General features: G+C 31.2%; 1 protein-coding gene and 1 long non-coding RNA gene across 3 annotated transcripts in view; both read left to right on the top strand.

Moving 5' to 3' along the window:
• Positions 1-588: 588 nt before the first annotated feature.
• Positions 589-23,849, top strand: part of LOC144546267 (uncharacterized) — a 39,532-nt gene continuing 16,271 nt past the window's right edge. The window contains exons 1-7 of one of the 2 annotated variants that reach the window (XM_078294813.1): positions 589-989; positions 2,354-2,509; positions 4,207-4,617; positions 19,111-19,266; positions 20,652-21,199; positions 22,224-22,357; positions 23,081-23,241. In XM_078294813.1, coding sequence (XP_078150939.1) covers positions 663-989; positions 2,354-2,509; positions 4,207-4,617; positions 19,111-19,266; positions 20,652-21,199; positions 22,224-22,357; positions 23,081-23,241 — 1,893 coding nt within the window. In that variant the 5' untranslated portion in view covers positions 589-662. Of the gene's footprint in view, positions 990-2,353; positions 2,510-4,206; positions 4,618-16,883; positions 17,311-19,110; positions 19,267-20,642; positions 21,200-22,223; positions 22,358-23,080; positions 23,242-23,849 lie in introns of those variants that run through there. The other variant, XM_078294814.1, reaches the window with a different exon arrangement.
• Positions 15,084-16,415, top strand: LOC144546271 (uncharacterized). Its single transcript, XR_013508733.1, has 2 exons — positions 15,084-15,357; positions 15,925-16,415. It is a non-coding gene; the product is annotated as an uncharacterized LOC144546271 (long non-coding RNA).

The following is a 23,849-nucleotide window of genomic DNA, read 5'->3' as shown; positions in this document are numbered from 1 at the left end:
CTGATGTACATTATTTACTCAATGCACAACTTATTCTACTAATTTGAAACTTGAAACATGCATTTGTTTTGCTTCTTATTTTTGCATTAGTAAAAAAATATTTGTTTTAATTATAATACTTATATTATGATATATTAGTGGATTATTTGAGTGGATTATTTATATGACTCAATTATCCGGCAATTATCTTTCGTAACTGTATTCGAATCCGTATTCGTAGATTATCCGCTCCGTATTCGTATTCGTATTCGTTTAAGGCGGATTTGGTTTTAAATTTATTGGATTTTTGCGGTTATTTGGTTTATTTTTTATTTTTTATTTTGGAATAAATCAAATTCATTTAGAAAACTTTGTTAATTTATGTCATCCTGATCTAATGAAATCTACAGTAGATATGCCCATTAAATCCAAAATTGGTCTGATGGACATGGGAACGAAGCTGCTCCCTTTTTCTTTAGCTTACAGGTTAAGCATTGGGTCACTATTATAAGGTATAAAGGAAAGCAGTTTGAAAGCATTTTGGGTCCTTTTTTCTTTATCTTACAGGCACTAAAAAAAAAAAAAAAAAGCATAAAGGAAAGCTTAAGCAATAAGACTTAACAATTTGACAAAGCCCTCTCCTTTTGTCACTTGGTCACTAGTTCTTTCGCAACCAATTAACCATGAATCAATCCAAATCCAACCTCGTCTCTTCCGCGGAGCGAATCCTCAGGTACCATTTCCGCGAACCGAGCCTTCTAGAACATGCACTGACCCATGGTTCCTACTCCAACGGCACCATCTCTTACAAGCGACTGGCCTTTATCGGAGATGCAGCGCTTTACCTGGCAATGGCGAACTATTTGAATGTGACCTACCCGAAACTTAAGCGGGGTTACATTTCTAGGCTTCGTTCCGCTAACTTATCTAATGAGAAGCTGGCACGTGTCGCTGTTCGGCACAATATTTACTCCCTTGTGCGAATCAACTCCCCTAAACTCGATAAAAAGGTACTCCCTGGATATTTTTCATTCTATAGAAATTAATAAAGAGGAAGAGAAAGAAATATAAATAATATATGGTAAAAAGATCAGTAGGAATTCTACTGATTTTAATAATTCAAAAGTTTAGATCGGTGGGATTCTTACCGATCATGATCTAATTTTGTATTTTTTTTGAATTTGACGCATAGATAGATGGAATTCTTCACTTACATCTCTATTAAAATATAAACAACTTTTTAAGAAGATAAATAAATTTTTCCATTTCATGTAAAAAATTTCACCTAAATTTTATGTCACGTTATCTATTTTCTTAAAATATATTTTACTAGAAAAAATAAAAATGAAAATAAATAAGCTGGGGTAGAATCAGTAAGAATCATATCGATCCAAACTTTTGAATTATTAGAATCGGTATAATTTCTATCGATCTTTCTACCAATTAAAAATATGATATACTCTTTCTATTTCTCTTCCTTTCATTCTAATAATTTCTAGATAAAAAATTTTCTATTCCCTGACAAGAATATGAATAAACTTTTTTGTTTGTTTGTTAATGTAACGGTCAGTGGTAAAAATAAGATAAAAATTTATTAGTTTATTGAATAAGAGTACGAATAAAAATTATTTAGAACACATTAATCTAGAAGGTAATTAATAAATACAAAATTTTATATAATAATTGAAGAGGACAAAATATCTCTATTTTTGATATCTTCATTACGTCTTCACATTTTATGTTTTTAATAATATTGTTTTAAAATTTATATGTTAAGATAAAACCAATAAATATCAACTATATTATTTTTCTTACATACTCATAAAAAATTATCATGTTTCTATTTAATTTGTTTTTATATGAATCAATAAGATAAAGAAAAAAAATCAACTTGCAAGAATAAACCATATTATTGGAGGCAGTTGAACCTCCTTATGTTTTTTTTATTGATATGTATAAATATATAATTTTTATATTATGATAAGATTGATTTATATTATACTATATATATAGAGAGAGAAAGGCTACCATGCTTTGTAAATTAAAGTGGGCGTTTTAATTTGCGCTCAAATCTCTAGTTTCAAAGTTCAAATAGTCAATCCGAACATCTCAACATGTTTTTCATATTGAAATGTACTTGGAGACAAAATTTTACATTTTTTCAAAATTGTTTACTATTTTTTTAAATTTTTTCAAAATGAGTGTTTTTTCAGAAAAAAACATTGATTTTGAAAAATTCTAAAAAAATAATACAAAATTTATTCAATAATTATTCATTATTCGTTAATTTTAACAGATAAGATTAGAATAAGAATAACCTGATTTTATATTTGGTTTTAAAGCTCTTATTATTTTGGGATGCGTGAATATATAGGTGAAAAAATTTACAAAGGCAGTGAAGCAAGAGTCAGAGGATGAGATCTACGGTGGAAGTACCGTAAAAGCCCCAAAGGTTCTAGCAGATGTTGTGGAGGCCATAGCTGCTGCTATTTACCAGGATTGTAATTTCAACCTTTATATGATGTGGGAGGTCCTTATCTCTTAATTCCTCTTTAATAGTTTGTTTCAGTTGAATAATTTAAATTGATAAAAAAATTAGAGTAAGCTAGGCTTGTATGCTATGGATAGCATAAGTCCATCCGTGCTACGTACGACCTAAAAAACTTATCGAATAAATTTTAAATTTCGATCTAAGTAACTCAGTAAATTGGTTATATAATGAACTTATAATTAAAATACCAGTTTTTATTATTTTTGACTTTTTTTGACTATTTTTTTATGATTTATGAAAGATGAAAAAAATGACTTAGAAATAAAAGAAAATTGTCAATATTTTAGACTAATTTTTGTCATTTTTCATAAATCATAAAAATAGTTAAAAAAATCCAAAAATAAAAAAATTAGTATTATATAATTTCATTATATAACCAATTTAATGAGTTACTTAAATCGAAGTCAAAGTTTATACAATAGATTTTTGAGACTGTAGTACGGATGGCCTTATGCTATCCATAGCACCCAAACTTTACTCAAAAATTAATAATTATTAGAGTCTCCACACTAAAGGAATGATATATGTACTATGGTCACCTTTTTAAGTTTCCACACTCGTTCCTACGTCAACTTTCGTAGATATAAATACTTGAAAGATAATATATTAGTATTTGAAAAATAAGATATTAATACTTTGATGAGTAACTTATTATGATCATTTTTTTTTTCTAGTCCTCCAATCGTCCCCGTGTCAATCTCCCTTCAATGAAATAGTGGGGACCCGTATTCCCGCATCAATCTTCTCCAATCATTTCTGTGTCAATCTTACTCTAACAAAATAATTGACCTCAGTATAAATACTTCAGTGCATAGGCATAAATATTTGGAATACTTGATATTTACGGCCTCCCATGTAGTTTGAGTAGTCCCTCACATGTATTTATGGTGCATGTATGTTTGGGGGATTTGGTTGGAGATAATTATTAATGTAAAAACTATTCATCTCATAGGCATAAATACTTTTGTGTATAAATATATATAATTCTATATGTAGATATTAATATTTTATAAAGAAAATCCAGTGTTAGAGTTTTTGTGGTTCTCCCAGAAAGTTATGATAGTTATAATAGTTATAGTACGAAAATTTTGTGAATACTCGAGTGTGGGTATTGATATCAACTTCCTAACAAAAATATAGTACCAGATATTGGTATAATAGATATTATATATGGTGCTCATCCTTAAAGGTTACATTCTCTAGAATTTGGTTGAACTTACTTTTGCTTTTATATAACTAGAAATTCAGGTGTAGGTTTTTTAGTTTGGTTTTGTCTTTCCTAGAAATTTTTGGAAACAAAATTTTTTGGAGATCAAATTTTATATTTTTTGAAACTTTTTTTTTTACTATTTATTAAGATAGATACAAAATTGTTGTTTTTAGACAGTTTTGGAGTATTGAAAAAAAACAATTTTGTATCTATCTTAATACATAATAAAAAAATCCTCAAAAAATGTAAAATTTGGTCCCAAGCACATTTTAATATAGAGATTATGTTGAGCAGTTTGAATCGACTATTTAAACTTTAAAAATTACAAAAATAAATTGGTATCACCAAAACCTTGGTCATACCATTATGACCTTAGCCAATCTCTCTAGCTCTCTATGTATTAATTTTTTCTTTGTGTAATTGTTACTCAAAACAATCATTCTAATGCATAGAGAAGTCTCTGTAGGTTGTTAAGAGACTTTTGGAGCCACTAATCACAGTTGACACTTTTGACGAGCAACCAGTGACATCTCTCATCCAAATTTGCAAGAACAAGGGCAAAGTTGCCACGTTCGTCTCTTCCGCAGAGCGAATCCTCGGATACCATTTCCGCAAACCGAGCCTTCTAGTACATGCACTAACCCATGGTTCCTACTCCAAGGGCACCATCTCTTACAAGCGACTGGAGTTTATCGGTGATGCAACACTTTACCTGGCAATGGCGAACTATTTGAATGTGACCTACCCGAAACTTAAGCGGGGTTACATTTCTAGGTTTCGTTCCGCTAACTTATCTAATGAGAAGCTGGCACGTGTCGCTGTTCGGCACAATATTTACTCCCTTGTGCAAGTCAACTCCCCTAAACTCGATAACAAGGTATTCCCTGGATATTTTTCTTTCTATAGAAATTAATAAAGTGAAAGAGAAAGAAATAGAAATAATATATGATAAAAAGATCAGTAGGAATTCTACTGATTCTAATAATTCATCAAAAGTTTAGATCGATAGGATTCTTACCGATCATAACCCAATTTTTTTTATTTTTTTTGAATTTGATGCATAGATTGATGGAATTCTTCAATTATATCTCTATTAAAATATAAAAAGTTTTTAAGAAAATAAATTAATTTTTTTCATTTCATCTAAATTTTATGTTACGTTATCTACTTTCTTAATATAATTTTTTACTAGAAAAAAAAAACTGGGTTAGAATCAGTACGTAAGAATTAATCATATCGATCCAAAATTTTGAATTATTAGAATCGGTAGAATTCCTATCGATTTTTTTACCAATAAAAAATATGATATACTGTTTCTATTTCTCTTCCTTTCTTTCTATTCATTTCTATATAAAAAATTCTCTATTCCCTGACAAGAATATGAATAAACTTTTCTTTTTTTGTTAATGTAACGGTCAGTGGTAAAAATAAGATAAAAATTTATTAGTTTATTGAATAAGAGTACGAGTAAAAATTATTTAGAACACATTAGTCTAGAAGGTAATTAATAATACAAAATTCTATATAATAATTGAAGAGGACAAAATATCTCTATTTTTGATATCTTCATTACGTCTTCACATTTTATTTTTTTAATAATATTATTTTTTTAAAATTTATATGTTAAGATAAAACCAGTATATATCAACTATATTATTTTTCAAACATACTCATAAAAAATATCATGTTTCTATTTTGTATTTATATGAATCAATGAGTTAAAACAAAAACAACGTGCAAGAATAAACCATATCAATGGAGGCAATTGAACCTCCTCATGGCTTTTTTTTTGTTGATATGTATAAATATATAATTTTTATATTATGATAAGATTGATTTATAATATACAATATATATATAGAGAGAGAGAGAGAGATAGAGAGAGAGAGAGAGAGAGGAGGGATTGGATGGCATCCTTGTTTGGTGACATCGGATAACACCGTGCATTTTCAAAGTCCAAACAGTCGATCCAAACCGTTCAACTTGATGAATATGTTAAAATGTGCTTGCAGATCAAATTTTATATTTTTCTGAATTTTTTTACTATTTATTAAGATGAGTAAAAAAATTCAACGGTCTGAATATAGCAATTTTGTTAAATACTTAATAAATAGTAAAAAAATTCCAAAAATTGTAAATTTTGATCTGCAAGCACATTTTAACATATCTATTATGTTGAACGGTTTGGATCGACTATTTGGACTTTGAAAACTTTGAAAAAGCACGATGTTATCCGATGTCACCAAAAAAGGGTGTCATCCGATCCCTCCTCATATATATATATATATATATATAGATAGATAGATAGATAGATAGATAGATAGAGAGAGAGAGAGAGAGAGAGAGAGAGAGAGAGAGGCTACCTTGCTTTGCAAATTAAAATAGGCATTAATTTGTGCTCAAATCTCTAGTTTCAAAGTTCAAATAGTCAATCCGAACTTTTCAACATGTTTTTCAAATTAAAATGTGTTTGGAGACCAAATTTTACATATTTTGGAAATTTTTTGCTATTTTTTTAGAATTTTTCAAAATCAGTGTTTTTCTTTTAGAATTTTACACTGATTTTTGAAATAATTAATTTCGGAAATTATTAATTATTTCAGAATTTTACATTTTTTTAGAATTTTTATTTTTGAATTAAATTATATATGTTATCAAATTATTCGATAATTATTCATTATTCGTTAATTTTAACAGATAAGATTAGAATAAGAATAACCTGATTTTATATTTGGTTTTAAAGCTCTTATTATTTTGGGATGTGTGAATATATAGGTGAAATTTTTTACAGAGGCAGTGAAGCAAGAGTCAGAGAATGAGATCTACGGTGGAAGTACCATAAAAGCCCCAAAGGTTCTGGCACATGTTGTCAAGGCCATAGCTGCTGCTATTTACCAGGATTGTAATTTCAACCTTGATATGATGTGGGAGGTCCTTATCTCTTAATTTCTCTCTAATAGTTTGTTTCAGTTGAATACTTGAAATGGATAAAAGAAATAGAGTAAGGCTTGTATGCTATCAATAGCATAAGGCCATCCATGCTACGTACGACCTAAAAAATCTATTGAATAAACTTTAAATTTCGATCTAAGTAACTCAATAAATTAGTTATATAATGAACTTATAAAATACCAGTTTTTACTATTTTTGACTTTTTTTTGACTATTTTTTATGATTTATGAAAAATGAAAAAAATGACTTAGAAATAAAAAAAATTGTCAATATTTTAGACTATTTTTTGTCTTTTTTAATAAATCATAAAAAATAGTTAAAAAATTCCAAAAATAGTAAAAATTAGTATTCTATAATTTCATTATATATCCAATTTAATGAGTTACTTAAATTAAAATTTAAAGTTTATACGATAGATTTTTGAGACTGTAGCACGGATGACCTTATACTATCCATAACACCAAGGCTTTACTCAAAAATTAATAATTATTAGAGTCTCAACACTAAAGGAATGATGTACTATGGTCAGCTTTTTTAGTTTACACACTCGTTTTTGCGTCAACTTTCGTAGATATAAATACTTGGGAGATAATATATTAGTATTTGAAAAATAAGATATTAATACTTTGATGCGTAAATTATTATGATCATCTTTTTTTTAGTCCCCCAATCGTCCCCGTGTCAATCTCCCTTCAATGAAATAGCGGGTACCTATATCCCCGCATGAATCTCCCCCGATCGTTCCTGTGTCAATCTTTATCTAACAAAATAGTTGACCTCATAAGTATAAATACTTCAGTGCATAGTCATAAATATTTGGAATACTTGATATTTATGGTCTCTCATGTAGTTTGAGTCCATCATATATATTTATGGTGCTTGTATGTTTGCAAGATTTGGTTGGAGATAATTATTTATGTAAAAACTGTTCATTTCATAGGCATAAATACTTTTGTGTATAAATATATATACTTCTATATCTAGGTATTAATATTTTATAAAAAAAATCCAGTGTTAGAGTTTTTGCGGTTCTCCTAGAAAGTTATGGTAGTTATAATAGTTATAGTGCGGAAATTTTGTGAATATTCGAGTGTGGTTATTGATATCAACTTCGTAAAAAATATAGTACCCAGATATTGGTATAATAAATATTATATATGGTGCTCATCCTAAGGTTACATTCTCTAGAATTTGGTTGAACTTACCTTTGCTTTTATACAACTACAAATTCAGGTGTGGTTTTTTATTGTCTGGTTTTGTCTTCAGGTTAGCTTGTTTCATGGAAATTTTTGGAAACTTTTTTTTTAGTATTTATTAAGATGGGTACAAAATTGTTGTTTTAATTTCAGATAGTTTTGAAGTATTGAAAAACAACAATTTTGTATCTATCTTAATAAATAATAAAAAAATCCTCAAAAATGTAAAATTTGGTCCCAAGCACATTTTAATATAGAGATCATGTTGAACAGTTTGAATCGACTATTTGAACTTTAAAAATCACAAAAACAAATTGGTATCACCAAAACCTTGATCATACCATTATGACCTTAGCTAATCTCTCTCCCTCTCTCTATATTAATTTTTTCTTTGTGTAATTGTTACTCAAAACAATCATTCTAATGCATAGAGAAGTCTCTGTAGGTTGTTAAGAGACTTTTGGAGCCAGTAGTCACAGCTGACACTTTTGACGAGCAACCAGTGACAGCTGTCATCCAATTTTACAAGAAAAAGGGCAAAGTTGCCATGTTCGACTACTCGCGAAAAGGAAAAAGAACTATTTGTGAAGTTCTTGTTGACGGTGTGAAAGTCGGATATGGATCGGCTAATGATAAGTACATTGCAAAACTAAATGCAGCTCGGGATGCACTTGAAAAGCTTAAGGAAGTAGAATTAGACGAGGAGGTCAAACAGAAAGTAGAATTAGATGAGCTCAAACAGATACTTCTTCTTCCTTTGACCAAGGCGCTGCACAAGGAAGTAGAATTAGCTAAGGAGATCAAACAGAAAGTAGAATTAGATGAGGAGGTCAAACATAAACTTCGTCTTCTTAAAGGTTAGTGATTTTAAATGTCATAACAATTTTATTGATAAAAAATATATTTACAACAAGTCAAATGACTTTAATTCTTAAAACTAAACTTATTTATTCTCATTAATTCATAAAAACTATTATTATCGTCTAATTCTACTTATTTACATTCTTAAACACTCTAATACCTCATTCCCTATCACTCTCCACCACCGGATCCGCTTTCATCCGACGGTTAGATTTACTTACCGCTGAGCTCCAATGCCAAATCTACTCACCGCTGAGCTCCGATGCCGAATCTACTCACTGCTTTGCTCCGACCAAAATGGATAAAAACTTTACACTCCGAACTCCAATGATATTGCACTCTCAGCACCAATTGGCTCCTCCCGGCCCCCTCCCCTCTCTCTCCTTGTCTTCTCCACACGAAAAAATAGAAACAAAAGAGAAGAAAGAATGTCACTCTGTCGAGTTGAGACCTACAAGAGATGAGAGAGATAAAATAGAGGAAGTGAGAAAAGAGTTGGCTGCCAAACAGAAAGTTAACGAGCTATGTATGAAGAGACATTGTCCTCCTCCTGAATACTAGTATGTTTTTTCTTTTCATTTATTCATTAATTATCATAAGCACTTTAATCTTTAATTTCCATAATTTATTTCTTTTGTATATAGAATTGGGTTCGTACGGTGCTTTGAGAAGTAAAGGTTATTTCAATTTAGGTTATTTTTATTTTTAAAGTTCATATAGTTAATCTGAACTTTTTAATATAATCTCGATATTAAAATGTGTCAGAGACCAAATTTGTTTTTTTTTTGAATTTTTTGTACAAGAAAATGCAACAGGATGACAACAAAGTACTTCTATTTAGCTAATTTTAACTGACTTCTGTCCGGTATGGCGTCCACAGTTTTTTTTTTCTTTTGATTTTTATCCGGACCTCCATCCAATATGGCGTTGACAAACCTTTTTTTTTTTTATTCGGCATAAAACTCCATCCGGTATGTCGTTCAGATTGCACGCCATACCGGGTGAATGTCATTCCATTTTTGAAATTTTGCCATATTCATTTTTTATTTATTTTGTATTTATCATCGATAAAATTTTTGGAAGCGAGACAAAGGGGATGAGCACCGAGGGAGAAAAGGGCAAGGGGAAAGGACACGTGGCGGATCCATCGCAACACCAGCACCCTAAACCAGCAGCACTGTCACCGGTGCTCACCGCCTCAGCACAGCCTACTGCAGGTTTTTACTCTTTATTATTTTTTTCCCTTTTTTTATGTGTTCTGTTGGAAACTAGAATCCTTTTGACAGCATAAGATATTTATTGGTAAGCCCTTGGGAATTTAGGTAATTGGTAAATGAACAAAATATTGTTTTGTGTTGAGTAAGCATGCTCCTAGCATAATTCTTTACTGTTAATTAGTTAGTTAATATAGAGCCTGTCTAATGGGTTATGGAGAGGGAATCAACTACAAGAATGAGACGGTATCCGCGAGGGATACTGTCGGTATACCCTCGCGGCTATTACCGCCACTAATAAAAAAAAAAACACCTTTCTATCAGTACACCTTTCTGGTAGTCCTGCCGATCCATGCAAAATTTCTTCGTTATTTGTTGTTTTTGATAAAAAGCTCTCCTTTTTCTGAGATGAAATTTGCAGTTACACTCCAAGCTCCAACGATACTACACTCTCAGCACCAATTGGCTGCTCCCGGCCCCCTCCCCTCTCTCTCATTCTCTTCTCCACACGAAAAAATAGAAACAAAAGAGAAGAAAGAATATCACTCTGTCGAGTTGAGACCTACAAGAGATGAGAGAGATAAAATAGAGGAAGTGAGAAAAGAGCCGGCCGCCAAACAAAAAGTTAACGAGTTATGTATGAAGAGACATTGTCCTCGTCCTGAATACCAGTATGTTTTTTCTTTTCATATATTCATTAATTATCACAAGTACTTTAATCTTTAATTTCCATAATTTATTTCTTTTGCATATAGAATTGGGTTCGTACGGTGCTTTGAGAAGGAATGGTTATTTTAATTTATGTTTATTTTTATTTTTTAAAGTTCAAACAGTTAATCTGAACTTTTTAATATAATCTCGATATTAAAATGTGTCAGGGATCAAATTTTTGCATTTTTTTGATTTTTTTTTAAAAATCACTGTTTCTAAATATAAAGTTATTTTAATGCATTCATTTTTCATTATTTTTTTATTGCTTGATTTGTACTAAAAGATTTTAAAAATTGCAAAATTTTGCATGTGCAGTATGGGCATCACTCGTAAAGTATATTGGTTTCAACTTTTTTCCTGTTACATATTTTCAAATCTTGTCTCCAGTCTACTCTACAAAAGCTCTGCATAAATGAGAATTCTTTGTACAAGAAAATGCAACAGGATGACAACAAAGTACTTCTATTTAGCTAATTTTAACCGGACTTCTGTCTGGTATGGCATCCGCAGTTTTTTTTTTTTTCGATTTTTATTCGGACCTCCATCCAATATGGTGTCGACAATTTTTTTTTTATTCGGCAAAAAACTCCATCCGGTATGTCATTCAGACTGCACGCCATACCGGGTGAATGTCATTCCATTTTTGAAATTTTGCCATGTTCATTTTTTTATTTTGTAATTATCATCGATAAAAATTTCGAAAGCGAGACAAAGGGGATGAGCACCGAGGGAGAAAAGGGCAAGGGGGAAGGACACGTGGCAGATCCACCGCAACACCAGCACCCTAAACCAACACTGTCACCGGTGCTCACCGCCTCAGGACAGCCTGCTCCAGGTTTTTACTCTTTATTTTTTTTTTCCCTTTTTTATGTGTTTTGTTGGAAACTTAAATCCTTTTGACTGCATGGGATATTTATTGGTAAGCCCTTGGGAATTTAGGTAATTGGTAAATGAACAAAATATTGTTTTGTGTTGAGTAAGCCTGCTCCTAGCATAATTCTTTACTGTTAATTAGTTAGTTAATATAGAGCTTGTCTATGGGTTATGGAGAGGGGATCAACTACAAGAATAATGAGACGGTATCCGCGAGGGATATTGTCGGTATACCGTCACGAATACTACTGTCGCTAATAGAAAAAAACACCTTTCTGGCAGGCCTGCCGATCTGTGCAAAATTTCTTCATTATTTTTTGTTTTTGATAAAAGGCTCTCCTTTTTTATTTGAGATGAAATCATGCAGTTACATTTTTTGATACTAAAAGATCAATTGGCTGAAGTTGTTTGGCTGAAAATAATTTCTAATTATTTGCCTACAAAAATGAACATAATATTTTAGGTAATCAAGGGAACCAATTTGTTTTTTTAAAACTATAAGGTTTAGTCAATCCAAGAAACAGTTTCTAGGGATTGATCATAAATAGAAATCTGACATGATTATTTTCATCTAAATTACATATTTGAAAAAGGTATTTCATCTTAATCTTATTGTTCATTTTTTTGCTTTCTACGTCCTGTAAAATGAAATATACTCAATGCAACATAAAGCATGCAGTGTACGTGTCTCCTACAAGAAAAGAAAGGAAGAAACTTGTGAAAGCTGTGGTGCAATTTACTCGAAATATTTCTTAATTATTTCTATAAAAACTGAGGAAAATGAAGTTTGCTTTGTAGGTTTGTTTAATCTTCTCTATCATGTAAAATTGCAAGGTTATAATGTTACTGTTGAAGGTAGAGAAAGGAGAGAGAGACGCCTTCCATGCTGTCGGATCGATATTGGCTGGCTTTTGTAAGTAATTGTACTTACAAATGTAATTAAGGAGTAATTTTTTTGTTTAGCTAATTAGTTACCTTAAATTATATTTGAACTATTTGGCCTGCAAGTTTGTATTTCTATTTCTTTTAATGAATTAACAAACAATTCCCAAAGGAGCTAGGTCCATTTTTAATAAAGAAGAAAAAAAATAAAAACTTTTTCTTAATTAATCGATCCTTTTGTTTCATAGCATACATGCTTGGGATCGATACTCTTGTGGTGCATTTTGTTTTCGTTCTCCATGAATTAAATTTTTTTTGTTCTTCTCACAAGTAAGCTAGTAAGCTTCTAGGTTCAAACAATTTCCTTCTTACCTCTCTGTGATGGAAGCCTCAAATTTATATTCAAAACATGTAGAGTAGAACTAGGGTACGTGTTCTTAAGTTCACGTACCAAACCCCTTGGTGAACTCAAGTCTAAAACCCATCAAATCAGCTTCAAATGACAAATCCGAACCGTTGAAACCCGCCTACCTTACGAGTGATGCGTCTACATGTGAAAATTTTAAATATTCGAATTAATTTAGTATAAAGTCAAGCGGTCAAAATTAGAAGACTAATAAATTAATTTTAATATATTCATTTTCTGAATGTTTTTTGACCACTTGACTCTGTACAAAATTAATTTCAAAATTAAATTTTTTTACATGTAAACGCATCACTCATACGGTAGACGGGTTTCAATGGTTCGGATTCGTCAATATTTCAAGCCAATTTGACGGGTTTTAGACTTGAGTTCACCAAGTGCCTTGGTGAACTTAAGAACACCCTAGTTCTACTCAAACATGTACATATCTTTATGGATCAATTTGTTGGTATAATAGAGAATTTAATTTGTTTGCTATCTTGAAAATTTAAAACACACATGACTTAATCTAAACTTTGATTTTATCTTTTGCCATTTTGGCTTGAGAATAGGTTCATCCTTGGTTTCTTTTTGGGTGGCTTTCCATGGTACATTGGAGCTATAATGCTAAAATTCTCAAGAGTGGATTATAGAGAGAAACCAGGATACATCGGCTGCACGATAGCGGTATGTAAAGGATTTATAAGTTCTTCCTATGGAAATCAATCTTTTAGATCTTTGATCATGAAGTTGCTCACTGTTAGGCAGTGCTACCCCCATAAACACAAATTAGCAATTTTGTCATTTATATTTTATAATTGTTAAAAGAGTGAGGCTATGGTACTATGCATAGCGCGGATTGATTTGTACAATGGATTAATATATCCATTTTTAAAGTCCAAACAATCAATCTGAACCGTTCAAAATGATGTTCATATGAAAATGTACTTGTACATCAAATTTTACATTTTTTTACAATTTTTGACAAATTATTTTAGATAGATGGGAAATCACTTAATCTAAACATTCTAGACCATTCAAATAAGTGATTTTCTACCTATCTAAAAAAATTCTAAAAAAAATGTAAAATTTAGTGTACAACTACATTTTGATATGGAGATCGTATTGAACGGTTCAGATAGATTATTTGAAATTTGAAAAAGGAGATATTAATCCATAGTACGGTCCAATCCGCGCTATGCCCAGTACCGCAGCCTCACTCTTATATAATTTTTAAAAGTGTTTATATGGTTCAGTCCGTTTCATAAAATGTAAAATGTGTGGTTGTAGTCTAGTGGTTAGAATTCATATATTTGAGATTATTTTTCACGCTTGATTATTTCCTATATTGATGCAACAGGCTGTTCTTGCCACAATTGTTGGTTGTATCATTAATATTTGGAGCGACAAAAGGAGCTGATGATGATTGGTGATTTGATGTTATTGTAAATTCAGTGTTCATACAAATAAAGGAGTTGGTTTGTATATTTTTTAGTTGAAACATACTTCTGGTGGTGTTTATTGAGATGTAGTAAAAAAGAAAAAAAAAAAAAAAAATAAAAAACTGTTAGGGTACCAGAATCCAATACCACAGCAGTTAATCAAATACTTTTCTTGACTTAAGGGGAGAAGGATATGCATATATATAATCCCTTTTTTTCTCAAATAGTTAGTATCATATATGCATGATTTGCATGGTACTTGGCACCAACCAAAAACTAGCTCTGATAAGAAAAGATACTGGTGGACTGAGCAGTGGGGTCTACATGACTGGATATATACCCTACCCACAAATGGCCACACTTTACATCTCTCTTCCCCTTCTCGACTTTATTCTTCCTTTCTCTCTCATTTTTCGATTGGCCCTTTCTCTCTTCTGCATTCAACACCAGTTACGTTGAATCGCCATCAATCTCTTTCCTCTGTCGAAGCAACATTGGAAAAGAAGAGGAGGTGATTTATAAGCAATTCTTATCTTTTCCCTATGGCTATGGCAAATCTTAGATTTTCTAATGTTATTTGTACCAATTCTTAAATACAGTGCCACCATAATTTATTAGCATTTATCTCACTGGTATCAGTCAATACCAACACAATTTTAATGAACTGGTATATAATAGTAGGGTACCAGATACCAGGGATCAATTGTAAAATTATTGTAAAGTTAGGGGCCTTTTAAGTAAATAAGATAACACAACTAATTTGAATACCCCTTGTCATAGGGTCCTTGCTGTAAAATTGAGGACCTGTTGCGCCTTGGTTTCAGCTGGAGATAAGAGAAATAATAATTTAGACTTTTAATTAAAAAAAATTGGACTTGGACATGATTCCACTGCGGGTTACTGGAAGAAGGTGCTTTTTGAGGTGAAGAACTTTTGACGTGAGCCCTTGACCCGAAATCTAGTTTGAATTTTCCTGCCTCGACACAAACAGTTAGGTCGTTGAATGAGGTGGAGGCATTTGCTCTTGGAGCGGATGATTTGAAGTTTGTAGCGAGTCAGTTTAGACGTCTACATTCTCGGCAGGTACCAACCATTACTTAACCCACTTATTTTATATTCATATATATTTTTTTATGAGTGAGTCTATGGTACTATAGCATATTACGATTTGGCACCGTGTTACGGCTCTATATTCGAATTTTTAAATCCTAACGGTCGATCCAAACCGTTCATCTTGTTCTTCATATTAATATGTGTTTGGAGACCAAATTTTATATTTTTTTTAATTTTTTTACTATTTTTTTAGATTTATTGAAAATCACTGTTTTTGGATGGTCCAGAATTTTCAGATCAAGTGATTTTCTAAATATCTAAAAAAATAGTAAAAAAATTTCAAAAAATGTAAAATTTGGTCTCCAAACACATATTAATATGGAGAACAAGATGAACGGTTCGGATCGACCATTAGAATTTGAAAACTCGAATATAGAGCCGTAGCACGGTAACAATCCGCGATATGCATAGTACCATAGACTCACTCTTTTTTTATTTAGAATTCTCAATTCAGATGTGCTGCTTCATATAGATCAAGTTTTTCCCAGAAATTGCAAAATTCCCCTTTTAATTTTAACTTTTTTTTGCATGTGTCAGGTACAACATACATTCCGGTATCACCCACAGCACTGGCGCACCTGGGCTGCGTGCTTTATTCAGGCAACCTGGAGGCGATACTGGAGATGAAAAATGGCCGGCATTTGTAAGAAGGAGGAGACCCGTGGGGTCCGGCCAAGCCTTGGTGCCACCATTTACGCCTCTCGGTTTGCAGACTTTGCAGCTAATGCAATGAGAGGGGTGCATAATTTTAGGAACAGAGGTGGAGGAAGTGGTACCAGTGCTAGTACCATTGTCAGGTTACAAAAGCCGCCGTAGCCTGATTTCAGTGTCAATGCTGTTAATTAAGGGTTTTGTGGGGGTGAAAATGAAAAATGTAAATTTGTGTGTTGTGTGTATCTATCTCATAGGTTTTATTGTAACACAAGTAGGATCCTAGGTTTTTTTTTTTTATATATTAATTTGAATGTTTTTAGTGTTTATATGTATGGAAGAGATTTTGGTTATAAATTTTGGTAACCATGTTTATTCTATGATGTAAAACCTCCAGCACATAAATTATTTTTTCCTAGCTTTTAAGATATGAAAGGAAAACAAGAATTGAGTTCATTTTAATGACTCCACGTGCGTTCATTTTAATGGTGTCAACTTTTTCCTAGTACGTGCTAGGCCCCTATGTGAGGGTTCTATTCCATCTTCTGTAACAATAATTGAGTATGTATATAAAAAAAAAAATTCCTAGTACGTGACAACTTTTTTCTAGGAAAGTAGATAGATAGTGGGTTGGGAGATTCTATGTAACGATGAAACACCTAAGGATAGATGGGTAGATCTGCCCATCAAACTCGAAAATGATTTGATAGGCATCGTAATCAAGTTGCTCCCTTTTTCTTTAGCTTACTGATTAAGCATTGTGTCGCTATTATAAAGTAGAAAGGAAAGCATTTTGGGTCCTTTTTTCTTTATCTTACAGGCACTAAACAAAAAAAAGCATAAAGGAAAGCTAGCTTAAGCAATAAGACTTAACAATTTGACAAAGCCTTCTCCTTTGCCCCTCCTTTGTCACTTGGTCACTAGTTCTTCGGCTACCAATTAACCATGAATCAATCCAAATCCTACCTCGTCTCTTCCACAGAGCAAATCCTCGGATACCATTTCCGCAAACCGAGCCTTCTAGAACAAGCACTAACCCATGGTTCCTACTCCAACGGCACCATCTCTTACGAGCGACTGGAGTTTATCGGAGATGCAGCGCTTAACCTGGCAATGGCAAACTATTTGAATGTGACCTACCCGGACCTTGAGCCGGGTGACATTTCTAGGCTTCGTTCCGCTAACGTATCTAATGAGAAACTGGCACGTGTCGCTGTTCAGCACAATATTTACTCCCTTGTGCGGATCAACTCCCCTCAACTCGATAAACAGGTACGGTATTCCCTGGGTAATTTTTTTTCTATAGAAATTAATAAAGACAGAGAAAGAAATAGAAAGAGTATATTCAGTTTTTAATTGGTAGAAATATCAGTACGAATTCTATCGATTTTAATAGTTCAAAAGTTTAGATCGGTAGGATTCTTACCGATCCTAATCCAGTTTTTTATTTTTTTGAATCTGACGTCTAGATGGATGGAATTCTTCAATTACATATTTACATCTCTATTAAAATATAAAAGATTTTTAAGAAAATAGATGAAAATTTTCCATTTCATCTAAAAATTTTCATCTAAATTTTAAGTTACGTTATCTATTTTCTTAAAATCATTTTATATTTTACTAGAAAAAAAAACTAGGTTAGGGTCGGTAATAATCATATCGATCCAAACTTTTGAATTATTAGAATCGGTAAAATTCCTACCGATATTTCTATCAATAAAAATATGATGTCTATTTTTATTAAATTTTATATAAAAAATTCTCTATTCTCCAACACGAATATGAATAATTTTGTTTTTTGTTAATGAAACGGTCAGTGGTACAAAGAAGATAAAAATTTATTAGTTTATTGAATAAGAGTATGAATAAAAATTATTTATATCACATTAGTCTAGAAGGTAATTAATAAATACAAAATTCTGAATAACAATTGAAGAGGACAAAAATATCTCTATTTTTGGTATTTCTATTACGTCTTCACATTTTTTTTAATAATATATATTTTTAATTTATATATTAAAATAAAACCAGTAAATATGAACTATATTATTTTTCTGACATACTAATAAAAATTATCATGTTTCTATTTTGTTTTTATATGAATCAATAAGTTTTAAAAAAATCAACGTCCAAGAATTAACCATATCAATGGAGGCATTTGAACCACCTTTTGAATTTTTTTTATTGATATGTACAAATATATAATTTTATATTATGATAAGATTGATTTATACAATATATATATATATATATATATATATACAGAGAGAGAGAGAGAGAGAGAGAGAATGGTTAAGCTCAAAATGTTTTTTCCTAGCCTCGGGAATAAACGACTCGGTTTTCAATTTTTAAAATCCAAACAATCGATCCAAACCATTAGATATTCAATTTATATTAAAATCTGCTTGTAGACCAAATTTTATATTTTTTGGAATTTTTTTTACTATTTATTAAGATGGTTTGAAAATCATTATTTTTATTAATATTCGGTTCCATTGAAAAATAACAATTTTAAAACCATCTTAAAAGATAGTAAAAAAATTTCATAAAATGTAAAATTTGGTCTCCAAGCACATTTTAATATAGATTAATCATCTAATTGTTTGGATCGACTATTTGGACTTTGAAAATCAGAAAACCGAGTCATTTGTTCCGGAGGTTAGAAAAAAATATTTTGAGCTTAGCCTCTCTCTCTATATATATTACTTAGTAATTTATGACAAAATTTATTTAACGAATATTTTATATAGTTTTTTAATTAGTAATTAAATTGATTTATAATATTTATATAATTTTATCTAATTAATAATTTATATGTTTGTTAAAGTAATGAGATCAACAATTAGAATTTTAATATTTATCATATAACTACATGCATGCTCCATGTTTATTTAATTAATAATTTATACATGCATGATTTGTTTTAATATATTTATTTCTATTATATTTTTGAATTAAATTATATAAGTTATCAATTTATTCGATAATCATTCATTAAGATTAGAATAAGAATAACCTGATTTTGTATTAGGTTTTAAAGCTCTTTTTATTTTGGGATGCTTGAATATATAGGTGAAAAAATTTACAGAGGCAGTGAAGCGAGAGCCAAAGGATATGATCTATGGGGGAATTACCAAAAAAGCCCCGGATGTTCTAGCAGATGTTATCGAGGCCATAGCTGCTGCTATTTACCAGGATTGTAATTTCAACCTTGATATGATGTGGAAGGTCCTTATCTCTTAATTCCTCCCTAATAGTTTTTGTTTCAGTTGAATACGAATGGATTAAAAAATTAATAATTATTAGAGTTTCCGCACTAAAGCAATGATGTACTATGGTTCTCACTAATTATATGATCATTTTCTTTAGTTTTCACACTTGTTCATGCGTCAACTTTCGTAAATATAAATACTTGGAAGATAAAATATTTGTATTTGAAAAATAAGATATTAATACTTTGATGCGTAACTTATTATGATCATTTTTTTTTCAGTCTTCCAATCGTTCCCGTGTCAATCTCCCTTCAATGAAATAGTGGGGACCTGTCTCCCCGCATCAATCTTTTTCAATCATAAAAGAATCCCCGAAAAATATAAAATTTGGTTCCCAAGGACATTTTAATATAGAGATCATATTGAAAAGTTTGAATCGACTATTTGAACTTTAAAATTACAAAAACAAATTGAGCCAAATCATTGGTATGGCTTACGCGCTTCCTCTAGTATATCAACAATATGCTTCCGGCCTTCAAAATCTTTCGAATCGTCTTCAAATTACAAATCTAAACTGTTCAAACCAATGTCCTTAATGACAGCTTTGTTTCCATATAAAAAAAAATTAAGTTTCAAATTTATTTACTATCAAATCAAGCGGTAAAAAAATAAAGGATTTTGTGCGCATTTTAATGCACTATTTTGCTCATTTTTTGACCACTTGACTTGATAGTAAATAAATTCAAAACTTAAATTCTTTTATATGAAAACAAAGTTCTTTTGGTTTGAACGGTTCATATTTTTCATTTGAAGCCAATTTGATAGATTTTAGAGGCCGGAAGCATATTGTTGATATAATAGTGGAAGCGCGTTAGTCGTACTCTCTCTCTCTCTCTCTCTCTCTATATATATATATATAGAGAGAGATGGGCTATGGTACATTGCAATGCATAGATATTTTTGTGCATTGAACTAATATTCACCGGATTTAAAGTGTAAATGACCGATCAAAACTGTTCATCTTGTTCTCCATATTAGTATGTGCTTGGAGACCAAATTTTACATTTTTTGGAAATTTTTTACTATTTTTTTAGATTTATTGAAAATATATGTTTTCAGACAAATCTGGACCATAAAAAAATAGCGATTTTCAATAAATCTAAAAAAATAGTAAAATTTTTCCAAAAAATGTAAAATTTGGTCTCCAAGCACATATTAATATGGAGAACATGAACGAATTGGATCGGTCATTTGAACTTTAAATCTAGTGATTATTAGTCCAATGCACAAAAATTCCTATGCATTGCAGTGCACCATAGCCCAACTATATATATATTAAATTTTCCTTTGTATAATTGTTACTGAAAACAATAATTCTAATGCACAGAGAAGTCTCTGCAGGTTGTTAAGAAACTTTTGGAGCCACTAATCACAGCTGACACTTTTGACGAGCAACCAGTGACAGCTCTCACCCAATTTTGCCAGAAAAACAGCAAAGTTCTCCAGTTCAAACCCTCGCGAGAAGGCAAAAAAACTATTTTTGTAGTTCTTATTGACGGTGAGAAGGTCGGCTATGGATCGTCTAAGGATAAGGACATTGCGCAACTAAATGCAGCTAGGGATGCACTTGAAAAGCTGAATGTAGAAAAGTCTAATCTTTCGATCAAGGCGCATAAGGAAGTAGAAGATGGAGAAAAGTCTACACTCCGAGGTCCAACGATACCGCACTCTCAGCTCCAATTGGCTGATCTCGACCCCCTTCTCTCTCTCTCATTCTCTTCTCCAGACGAAAAAATGGAAACAAAAGAGAAGAAAGAATATTACTCTGTCGAGTTAAGACCTACGAAAGATGAGAGAGATAAAATAGAGGAAGTGAGAAAAGAGCCGGCCGTCAAACAGAAAGTTAACAAGTTATGTATGAAGAGACATTGTCCTCCTCCTGAATACCAGTATGTTTTTTCTTTTCATTTATTCATTAATTATCATAAGCACTTTAATCTTTAATTTCCATAATTTATTTCTTTTGCATATAGAATTGAGTTCGTATGATGCTTTGAGAAGTAAAGAAATTATTTTAATTTCTATTTATTTTAACTTTTAAAGTTCAAACAGTTAATTTGAACTTTTTAATATAATTCCGATATTAAAATGTGTCAGACACCAAATTTTGCATTTTTTTTTGAATTTTTTTATTGGCTGAAAATAATTTCCAATTACTTGCCTACAAAAATGAACATAATATTTTAGATAATTAAGGGAACCAATTTATTTCGTATGGATATAGAATTGGATTCGTACGGTGGTGCTTTGAGAAGTAAATAGGTGGTTTTATTTTTTGTTTATTTTTATTTTTAAAGTTCAAACAGTTGATCTAAATCTTTTAATATAATCTCCTTATTAAAATGTGTCAAAGGCCAAATTTTGCATTTTTTTAGAAATTATTTATTATTCTTTTAGAATTTTGTTTAAATCACTGTTTTTAAATATAAAGTTATATTATAAGTTATTTTAATGCATTCATTTTCATTATTTTTTTATTGCTTGATATTGTACTAAAATATTTTAAAAATTGCAAAATTTTGAATGTTCAGTATGAGCATCACTCGTAAAGTTTATTGGTTTCAACTTTTTTCCTATTATATATTTTCATATCTTGTCTCCAGTCTACTCTACAAAAGCTCGGGTATAGATGAGAATTCTTTGTACGAGAAAATGCAATAGGATGACAACATAGTACTTCTATTTTAGCTAATTTTAACTGGACTTCCGTCCGGTATGGCATCCATGTTTTTTTTTTCAATTTTTATCCAGACCTCTATCCAGTATGGCATCGACAATTTTTTTTTTCAGTAGAAAACTCCATCCGATATGGCGTTCAGGCTGCACGCCATACCGGGTGGATGTCTTTTCATTTTTGAAAATTTCCCATATCTTTTTTTGAATTTTTTTATTTATCATCGATAAAAATTTCAGAAGCGAGACAAAGGGGATGAGCGCTGAGGGAGGAAAGGGCAAGGGGGAAGGACACATGATGGATCCACCGCAACACCAACACCCCAAACCAGCACTGTCACCGGTGCTCACCGCCTCAGCACAGCCTGCTCCAGGTTCTTACTCTTTATTAATTTTTTCCCCTTTTTTATGTGTTATGTTGGAAACTTAAATCCTTTTGACAACATGGGATATTTATTGGTAAGCCCTTGGGAATTTAGGTAATTGGTAAATGAAAAAAATATTGTTTTGTGTTGAGTAAGCCTGTTCCTAGCATAATTCTTTACTGTTAATTAGTTAGTTAATATAGAGCCTGTCTAATGGGTTATGGAGAGGGGATCAACTACAAGAATGAGACAATATCTGCAAGGGATACTGTCGGTATACCCTCGCGAATACTATCGTCGCTAATAGAAAAAATACCTTTCTAGCAGGCTTACCGATCTGTGCAAAATTTCTTTGTTATTTTTTGTTTTTGATAAAAAGCTCTCCATTTTTTAAGAAGAAATTTACAGTTACATTTTTTGAAACTAAAAGGTCAATTGGCTGAAGTTGTTTGGCTGAAAATAATTTCTAATTACTTGCCTACAAAAATGAACATAATATTTTAGGTAATCAAGGGAACCAATTTTTTTTTTTAAAAAACTACAAGGTTTAGTAAATCCAAGAAAATAGCTAGGTATACTAGAATATAAGCATTGTTAGAAACTGTTTCTAGGATTGATAAATAGAAATCTGACATGATTATTTCATCTAAGTTACATATTTGAAAAAGGTATTTCATCTTAATCTTATTGTTGATTTGTTTGCTTTCTACTGTAAAATCAAATCTACTCAAGGCAATAAAGCATGCAGTGTGTCTCCTAAAAGAAAAGGAAGGAAGAAACTTGTGACAGCTCCCACCCGATTTTGCCAGAAAAACGGCAAAGTTGTCGAGTTCGAAACCTCGCGAGAAGGCAAAAGTACAACTATTTCTGAAGTTCTTGTTGACGGTGAGGAGGTCGGCTATTTGAATCGACTATTTGAACTTTAAAAATTACAAAAACAGATTGCACCAAATCATTGGTTATATATATATATATATATATATATATATATATATATATATATATATATATATATATATATATAGGGTCTGTCTAAATTGCTGCTGGCAGCATTTCGGCAGAGGTGCTGCCGGGGCTATATTTAGTCGTGTGATGTCCAAACAACAAATCCAAACCGTTAGATGTTTAATCTATATTATAATCTACTTGGAGACCAAATTTTACATTTTTTTGAATTTTTTTACTATATATTAAGCTGGTTTGAAAACCGCTGATTTCAGTAAATTTCTGCAGCATTGAAATCAGCGGTTTTCAATCCAGCTTAATATATAGTAAAAAAATTCCAAAAAATGTAAAATTTGGTCTCCAAGTAGATTATAATATAGATTAAACATCTAACGGTTTAGATTTGTCATTTGAACATCAAAAAATAGAAAAAACAGTGGCAGCACCGCCGGCAGAAATGCTGCCGGCAGCAAATTAGACACAGCCTATATATATATATATATATATATATATATATATATATATATACAGAGAGAGAGAGAGAGAGAGAGTGACT

Source organism: Carex rostrata, chromosome 29 (assembly GCF_964058835.1).
Source record: "Carex rostrata chromosome 29, lpCarRost1.2, whole genome shotgun sequence".
Classification (NCBI taxonomy): Eukaryota; Viridiplantae; Streptophyta; class Magnoliopsida; order Poales; family Cyperaceae; genus Carex; species Carex rostrata.
Note: the sequence above shows the minus strand (reverse complement) of the source record. Positions and strands in the feature narration are given on the sequence as shown.